This window comes from Zonotrichia albicollis, chromosome 27 (genome assembly GCF_047830755.1).
Source record: "Zonotrichia albicollis isolate bZonAlb1 chromosome 27, bZonAlb1.hap1, whole genome shotgun sequence".
Classification (NCBI taxonomy): domain Eukaryota; kingdom Metazoa; phylum Chordata; class Aves; order Passeriformes; family Passerellidae; genus Zonotrichia; species Zonotrichia albicollis.
Window position 1 is genome coordinate 2,958,511 of NC_133845.1, and position 9,028 is coordinate 2,967,538.

Here is a 9,028-nt window from a genome sequence, read left to right on the forward strand (position 1 = left end):
TCTCTTTGCCCCTGGCCGTGTCTCCCACCCTTATCTCAGCATGAATTCCTGATCTGCTGAAGGGTGGCAGCAGCGTGGCCGTGCTGCACCCCAGGGAGCTGCCTGGGGGCTCTGGGGGTGCTGTGGCTGTGGGGGGACACCCCGAGGATGGAGAGGATCCCCAAGGCACCGGAGGATGGTGCTGGCTGGCCTTTGGTGGCTGAGCAAGTGAGTGAACAGCACAGTGGGAGCACTGCAAGAGCTTGTGGGGATGTTAAATATTTGCTTTGGCTCTTAAAGGGTTTGGCAGATTGACCAAAGAGTGATGGTGAGAGGAGAGCCTGAGTGTGGAGATCACACTGACTGCAGCACTGACTACAGAACTGACCACACAACTGACCACAGCACTTGCTGGAAAGGACGAAAGTTTGACAAGAAAGTCTCACAGATTTGTGTGCTTGGCAGAAAGATTTTTGAATGTACAATCTGCTTCCATCTCTACTCCTTCTTGAAATTTTGATAGAGAAGAAAAGAATGGCTGAGCCAATCTCACTGGATAACCAAGGAGGCCAAGGGTGTGTTAGTTAGAAGGGGTTTTTATGGCTTAGAGCAAAGGATAAACCCACCCCAAACAAGAAGATGTTTTTACCAAGCAGAAAGAGAGCACAGGCAAAAAAAGGCAGTAAAGCTGCAAATCAAAAAAGGTCTCAGAATTTTCCACTGCAAGAAAACTGAAAAACATCTTCTAGCTTCAACTGTAATGTACTGACTTTTATTCCAACTGCATTTGTTTATCTTTTGCAGACTCCTGACTGATTTAGCCCAAATTTATTAAAGAGTGGTTACCTACCTCTGTGTTAATGATGATTAAAACCAAACCCTGGTTGAATTGTGCTGTTAATGGTGGTACCCCAATAAATTTGGTTTAAAGTTTCAAATGCTGTTGGTGTCTTTTACATCCATCCAAGATCTGCAGCTCCAGAGGATGACAGGGTGGGGGGACAGAGGGAACAGATTGAGCTGGAGAGCTCTGAGCTGCTCCAAATGCACAGGAATTTCCCCACCCCAAATTCCAAGGGGGCACAGAAGGAGCTGTCCCACAGGGCAGGGCTGGGAGCTTTGTCAGGAATAACTCTGTTCACCCTGAGGAACCCAAAGGAGCAAGAGAAACCCCAAATTATTAATAACTGACATCAAGCAAGCCCCAGAAAGAAGCAAAGTGACCCCAAAGTCTGTGGAGAGAGTGAGTTTGAGCTCAAGAAACCCTGATGACCTGAAGGAGCCTCAAGTTTTAATTTTTGACCTCTAGAAATCCCAAAATGATCAAAATAACCCCAAAAGTGACCAAAAGGAATCTCAAAGTCTTCTGGAGAGAGTTTGAACGCCAATAACCCCAATGACCCATAGTAACCCAAATGACCTATAGTAACCCCAAATTTTAATTTTTGGCCTCTAATAACCCCAAAATGACCTCTAGTAACCCCAAAATGACCTGAAGTGACCCCAAAAGTGACCTAAAGTAACCCCAACATTTTCTGGAGAGAGTGAATTTGACCTCAAGTAACCCAAATGACCCATAGTAACCCCAATGACCTCTAGTAACCCCAAAATGACCTCTAGTGACCCCACAATGACCTAAAGTAACCCCAAAAATGACCTAAAGTAACCCCAAAATTTTCAGGAGAGAGCAAGTTTGACCTCAAGTAACCCTAATGACCTATAGTAACCCCAATGACCTCAAGTAACACCAAATTTTAATTGTGGCCCTGTAGTAACCCACAAACTGGTGAAAGTAATCCCAAAGTGCTCTACAGAGAGCGAGTTTGACCTTAAGAAACCCAAGCTAATTAAAATTTGGGGTTACTAGAGGTCATTGGGGTTACTTCAGGTCAAACTTGCTCGGTCCAGAAAATTTTGGGGTTACTTTAGGTCACTTTTGGTGTCACTTCAGGTCATTTTGGGGTTACTATACGTCATTGTGGGGTTACTAGAGGTCAAAAATTAAAATTTGGCGTTACTATAGGTCATTGGGGTTACTTGAGGTCAAACTTGCTCTCTCCTGAAAATTTTGGGGTTACTTTAGGTCACTTTTGGGGTCACTTCAGGTCATTTTGGGGTTACTATAGGTCATTGTGGGGTTACTAGAGGTCAAAAATTAAAATTTGGGGTTACTATAGGTCATTGGGGTTACTTGAGGTCAAACTTGCTCGCTCCTGAAAATTTTGGGGTTACTTTAGGTCACTTTTGGGGTCACTTCAGGTCATTTTGGGGTTACTATAGGTCATTGTGGGGTTACTAGAGGTCAAAAATTAAAATTTGGGGTTACTATAGGTCATTGGGGTTACTTGAGGTCAAACTTGCTCTCTCCTGAAAATTTTGGGGTTACTTTAGGTCACTTTTGGGGTCACTTCAGGTCATTTTGGGGTTACTATAGGTCATTGTGGGGTTACTAGAGGTCAAAAATTAAAATTTGGGGTTACTATAGGTCATTGGGGTTACTTGAGGTCAAACTTGCTCGCTCCTGAAAATTTTGGGGTTACTTTAGGTCACTTTTGGGGTCACTTCAGGTCACTTTAGGGTTACTACAGGTCATTTGGGGTTACTAGAGGTCAAAAATTAAAATTTGGGGTTACTATAGGTCATTGGGGTTACTTGAAGTCAAACTTGCTCTCTCCTGAAAATTTTGGGGTTACTTTAGGTCACTTTTGGAGTCACTTCAGGTCATTTTAGGGTTACTACAGGTCATTTGGGGTTACTAGAGGTCAAAAATTAAAATTTGGGGTTGCTATAGGTCATTGTGGGATCACTAGAGGTCATTTTGGGGTTACTATAGGTCATTGGGGTTACTATGGGTCATTGGGGTTACTTGAGGTCAAACTTGCTCCCTCCTGAAATTTTTGGGGTTACTTTAGGTCACTTTTGGGGTTACTTCAGGTCATTTGGGGTTACTAGAGGTCAATCCTTAAAATTTGGGGTTACTATAGGTCATTGGGGTTACTTGAGGTCAAAAAATTAAAATTTGGGGCTACTATAGGTCAAACTCACTTCATAAAATTTTGGGGTTATTTTAGGGCACTTTGGGGTTATGATCCCATAAGAAACCCCATTTATTTGGTGGAGGCCACACTTTTACCAAACCAAAAAAAAAAAAAATTATATTCTAATAAAAAGAGCAAACAGGGCTGATTTAAAATAATTTTTATTGAGAAATAATAATTATGTACAACTTTATCCCTGCTGAACCAGATTTTTAACTTAGACCAAATATTTCCCCCAGCTGAGCCCAAACCCATTTTATTTTAATGCTTAAATAAAGGCGATTCCAGAAGGAATGAAAATTCTGCACAGCATTTCCTCATGGAGCAATGGTGGATTTTTCTTTCCTCCATCATCTTTCCATATCAATATCCTGTATTTGATACAGATGGATAAAAATGTGCATCAAACATATGGAATTTTTTGGAGTCCCAAATATATCTATATTGGTAGATAAAGATATAGATTATATCATCTATATATCTATAGCTCTATAGATATACACACATATATATATATATATAGATAGATATAGATATAAATATCTACATATCTATTTTTATATATATATATATATATTTATATTTATATATAGATATCTATATATAAATATCTATATATATAGATATTTATATATAGATATTTATATATAGATAGATATAGATTAGATATAGATATCTAGATATCTATTTATATATATATTTATATATTTCTATATTTCTACATAGACACCTATATATTTATATATATCGATATTTATATATAGATTAATATAGATTATATATAGATATAGATAGATGATATAGATATCGATTTATCTATTTATATCTATATCTATATATATATTTCTATATTTTTATATGTATCTATTTATATGTTTATATATCTAGATATAGAGATATACATATAAATATAAATCTGTATATCTATATATATAGAAATATATATATCTAGCCATATATACATATACTTATCTATATGCACACACATATTTCCCATATATTTTTGAGAAATATATATATATATTGTTCATAACCGAGGGGACAGCAGGGAAGGAGCCCGGAGCAGGCAGAATTCCACAAAATTCCCCAAAATTCCGTCTCCGGCTGCGCTCCGCACGCCCCGCCCAGACCACTCCCCATCCAGGCCACGCCCAGCGTCAGGCCACGCCCATAACACCGCCCCAGCCAATGGTTACGCCCCAGCCCGTGACTCCGCCTCTTTCTGCGCACTGCCGTCGCCTCCCGAGGTGGCGCGAGCCCTTCCTCCGGTGACGTCACGTGGCGCTACCGTGTGGCCCCGGCCCCGACCCGCGCCACTGTGGGACCTGTGGCAGGTAACGGGATGGGGGACCGGGAATGGGGGGGGTCAGGATGGAGGATCGGGGTACCGGCATGGCGGGTTTGGGTACCGGCATGGGGGTACCGGGGTGGGGGCAGCGCCCCCGCGCTCCCCGCACGTCCCTCCCCGCCCCTGGCCGGGCCACCTGCGGCTCCCGGACACGGTGACGCCCCCCTGGCCGCCCACCCTGCTCCGCGAATCGCCCCGCAGGGCACGGAACGGAGCCCCATGAGCTGCCCTTAAAGGGGTTTCGCGCACCCCAGCTGTCACCCGTCCCGCTGCCACCCACAGCCCGCTGTCCCCTGCCACAAGTGTCCCCTCCCGCAGCTCAGCGCACTGAATCAGGCGAGTCCCCCACTCCTGGTGCTGCCCCGCTTCACACCCACACCCTGCGCGTCCCAGATCCGCTCCCCATTCCCGGCAGAGGCCATCCAGCCAGCCAGACAGCATGCCAGCCCTGCCAACCCCTGCCCACATCCTGGCGGGCACCCACATGCCGTGCTGGGCAGGGACAGCTCGGTCACAGCGAGTCCTTTTCCCGCAGGAGCCACCATGGATCTGGTGCTGGAAGCCGCGGACCGGCACCTCCTGACGCCCTACGTGTACCCGGCGGGGTGGCCCGAGGCCGAGCCGTGCCGGCAGCTCCTCAGCCTCTTCGTCATCACCAACCTGGGCGCCCTCGCCCTCTACCTGCTCTTCGGCACCCTCAGCTACTACTTCATCTTCGACCACGAGCTCAAGAAACATCCCCAGTTCCTGGAGGTGAGTGCTCCTTGCTGACTGCTCACCGTGTTCACAGGGCTCTGAGGGTGAGGGAAGCTCACTGTGATTGGCCATTAATTAGAAACAACCACATGGACCAATCACAGATGCACCTGTTGCATTCCTCAGCAGCAGATAATCAATGTTTACATTTTGTTCCTGAGGCTTCTCAGGAGGAAAAATCCTAAGAAAAAGATTTTTCATAAAAGATGTCTGTCCCCCTTGCCATCCCCTTGTCCATCCAAATGTCACCTGCCAGTGATGTGGCATGGGCTGTCCCCACTGTCACATCCACCCTTCTCTGCCTCATCCCTGTGCCACATCCCACTGACCCCAACACCCAGCTCGAGCACAGCTGTTCCCATTTGAGCAGCACTCTGTGTCCCACACCATGGCACAGATGCCACGACAAAGGGGTGGCCAAGACGCCCTCCTGGCCATATGAGGGGCACTGGGGCTCTCAGATGTCCCCTGTGCCCCACAGAACCAGGTGGAGATGTCCTCTGTGACCCCTGACCCCTCTTGCCACACCCCACAGAACCAGGTGAGCTCAGAAAAGTCCCCTGACCCCTGATCCCTGTTGACACACCCCACAGAGCCAGGTGAGCCAGGAAATATCCCCTGTACCCCTGACCTTGTTGACACACCCCACAGAGCCAGGTGAGCCAGGAAATGTCCCCTGTGCCCCTGACCCTGTTGTCACACCCCCAGAACCAGGTGAGCCGGGAGATCTCCTACGCCCTGCGCTCCCTGCCCTGGATCAGTGTCCCCACCGTCGCCCTGTTCTTCGCCGAGGTGCGGGGCTACAGCAAACTCTACGACAACATCGAGGACTCCCCGTATGGTGAGTGACCTCCCTGCACCCCCTGCCACACCTGGGTCACCTCCCTCAGACCCCATTTCTCCCGATGGCAACCCCAGGAGATCCCCCTGGGTACCTGCTGTGCCAGCCTGTCAGCCAAAAGCCCAGGTTCTCTGTAGGAGAGCACCCAGACACCCTCACTCGGGGTTGTGTCCCCCTCCTTGACACACTCCATCCTCCACAAGAGAGCCTTCCCTTCCCTGGCACAGCTCCAGTGAAACAGCACCCGACTCACCTGCCCTGAGTCACGTGGGACAGCCTGAGCCTGTCACCTCAGTGTGGCAGCCTCTGTCCCAAGTCACCTGTGTCTCCCACCACGAGGACCATTGTGGAGACCCTCACTGCCTCCTGATGCCCACATGGGACAGCCTCAGCCTGTCACCTCAGTGGGGCAGCCCCTCACATGACTCAACTGTGTTTCCCACCACGAGGATCATTGTGGGGACCCTCACAGCCTCCTGATGTGCCACCTCTAACAACCCTGTCCCCCCTCTCCAGGCTGGTCTGGTGTCTTCCTCAGCATGCTGTCCTTCCTCTTCTTCACGGACATGGGCATCTACTGGATACACCGTGGTCTCCACCACAAGCTGTTCTATAAGGTATGGGACAGGACAGGGGGCTCTGGGCAAGAGTCCTTGTCCTGCTCTGGTGACATTTCCAAGCTGCATGCTGGGGTGGGAATGGCTGAGCAAGGCTTCACCATGTGATGGTCATCAACACACTATTAATTAACCTTCCTCTATATTTCCTAGTATCAAAAGCAATAACCAACTGTCACCATCACTCCATAACCATGACAGGGATCTGACTCCATGTTTCAGAAGGCTTGATTTATTATTTAATGATATATATTACATTAAAACTGTAAGAGTAGTTTTAAAACAATATATATCATAAAATAATTTTAATATAATATAGATCATAAAATAAACTAAAAAACTAAAAGATTAGAAGAAAGTATTTCAGCAGAAGGTTAGATAAGAATAGAAAAAGAAAGAATGATAACAGAGGTTGGTGGCTCGGACTCTCTGTCTGAGTCAGCTGACTGTGATTGGCCATTAATTAGAAACAACCAACATGGGCTAATCAAAGATCTACTTGTTGCATTCTACAGCAGCAGATAACCATTGTTTACATTTTGTTCCTGAGGCCTCCCAGCTTCTCAGGAGGAAAAATCCTAAAGCAAGGATTTTTCATAAGAGATGTCTGTGACAGGGCACATGTCCCCCTCTCAGTTTGGGAGGTGGTGGCTCACACAGCATCCCTTGGGGCCACGAATCTGGCTCTGGGGATCCACCCTGACTGACAGCCCCGTGTCCCCGCAGCGCTTCCACAAGCCCCACCACCTGTGGAAGATCGCCACGCCCTTCGCCAGCCACGCCTTCCACCCCGTGGATGGCTTCATGCAGAGCCTGCCCTACCACATCTACCCCTTCCTGTTCCCCCTGCACAAAGTCACCTACCTGGGCCTCTACATCTTCGTCAACGTCTGGACCATCTCCATCCACGACGGCGATTACCGCGTGCCGCGGCTGCTGCGGCACATCATCAACGGCTCTGCCCACCACACCGACCACCACCTGTACTTCGACTACAACTACGGGCAGTACTTCACCCTCTGGGACAAGATTGGGGGTTCCTACAAGAGCCCCACGTCCTTTGAGGGCAAAGGCCCCCACGATTACTTGCGCAAGCTCCGAGAGAAAGATCCGGGAGAGTCCAACGGCATCGGGGCCTCCAAGAAAGACCCGGGAGCATCCAATGGCACCGTGGCCTCCAAGACTGAGTAGGCTTCCTCCAGGTGTGTCCCTCCTCTGGCTGGATCTTGTCCCATTCCTCACCAGCCACCCAAGACATAGGTCACCATGTAGGACACCAACAAACAAAGAGTCCCTGATGGCGTGATCAGTGTGCGGTGATTTTTGGGGAGCACCCGACGTGCTTCCTCCCAAATCAGCGGTGTCCGGCCTGCTCCTCACCACAGATCTGCCCTGATTTTCCTACTGCTTCCCCTCCCAGCTCCCTTTGGGTCTCTGCTGAGGTCCCTGCGCTGCTTTAGTGCTGTTCTGATGCTTTGCAAGAATAACAACATGGCACAAATAGAACAGTAACGTGGCACAAATTAACGTGACTTGTGGCAGGGGCTTTGTTCCTCTGCTGCACCCCTTTGTTGGTTCCATCATGGTGTCCATTGGGACAAGCTGTATTTTGGAAAAAACCCTACCTTTTGGAGGTGGTGTGGCTTCTTCTGATGGCTCCCTTGGTGGCACTTCTTGCACTCAACCTCCTTCCTCTTGCCTGGGGATGTCCCAAGGAAACATCATGCCTGTAGGACAGAAGCAGGCTTTGAGTCTTGTGCGTCTGTCTGAGAACACTGAGGGGGAAGGGAGGAGGCCCAGGCACCCAAATGTGAGGGGCAGGGGCTTCTCCTCACTCAAGAGTTTGTGGTCAGCTTCCCCCCTTAAGGGCCTGTGTGTTTCCTGCTGAAATTTGGGGTGACCTTTGGGGTGACCCATGTTTAATAAATCTCAATTGCCAACTTGCCTGCTGTTTGCTCCCTTCTCCCTGGCTCCTGGGGCATCCCATTTCTGCCCTGCAGCACCCATGAGGGGCTTGGCACAGAGCTGTGCTGTGCGGGCAGCAAATTTGGGCCAAAACAGCAGAAGATGGGCAAAACACAGAGTGGCCAGAGCCACCACAGAACCTTAGGTGTGACCGTGTCCCTGCACAGTGACAGCTGTGCTTTCCCACTCCCTTTCAGCAGTCCCTGGAGCCCTTGCTGGGGATGAAGGCCTCTCTGAGAGTCCTTGGGGATGGAGGCCTCTCTGAGAGCCCTTGCTGGGGATGAAGGCCTCTCTGTGAGTCCTTGGGGATGGAGGCCTCTCTGTGAGGCCCTTGCAGTGGTGACAGCCCCTCTGTGGGTCCCTTGCAGTGGTGACAGCCCCTCTGCTCCTCGTCCACCCTCAGCAGTCCCCAGGCCAAGGCTGCACCACCACACCTGTGGCACCTGTGGAGCACAAGGGACACCTGCCCCATGTCCTGCCACCA

General features: G+C 48.9%; 1 protein-coding gene across 1 annotated transcript; it reads left to right on the forward strand.

Moving 5' to 3' along the window:
* The first annotated feature begins 4,908 nt into the window (after positions 1–4,908).
* Positions 4,909–8,523, forward strand: SC5D (sterol-C5-desaturase). Its single transcript, XM_005494582.3, has 4 exons — positions 4,909–5,118; positions 5,830–5,962; positions 6,479–6,579; positions 7,306–8,523. Exons 1-4 carry the CDS (start codon positions 4,909–4,911, stop codon positions 7,768–7,770), a joined length of 909 nt encoding a protein of 302 aa, XP_005494639.2. The 3' UTR covers positions 7,771–8,523.
* The last annotated feature ends 505 nt before the right edge of the window (positions 8,524–9,028 follow it).

Bases quoted from the DNA above. Each gene is read 5' to 3' on its own strand.
- SC5D (XM_005494582.3), top strand. From the start codon at position 4,909: ATGGATCTGGTGCTGGAAGCCGCGGACCGGCACCTCCTGACGCCCTAC. The intron at 5,119-5,829 runs GTGAGTGCTCCT...TCACACCCCCAG, and splicing joins AACATCCCCAGTTCCTGGAG to AACCAGGTGAGCCGGGAGAT. The intron at 6,580-7,305 runs GTATGGGACAGG...GTGTCCCCGCAG, and splicing joins ACCACAAGCTGTTCTATAAG to CGCTTCCACAAGCCCCACCA.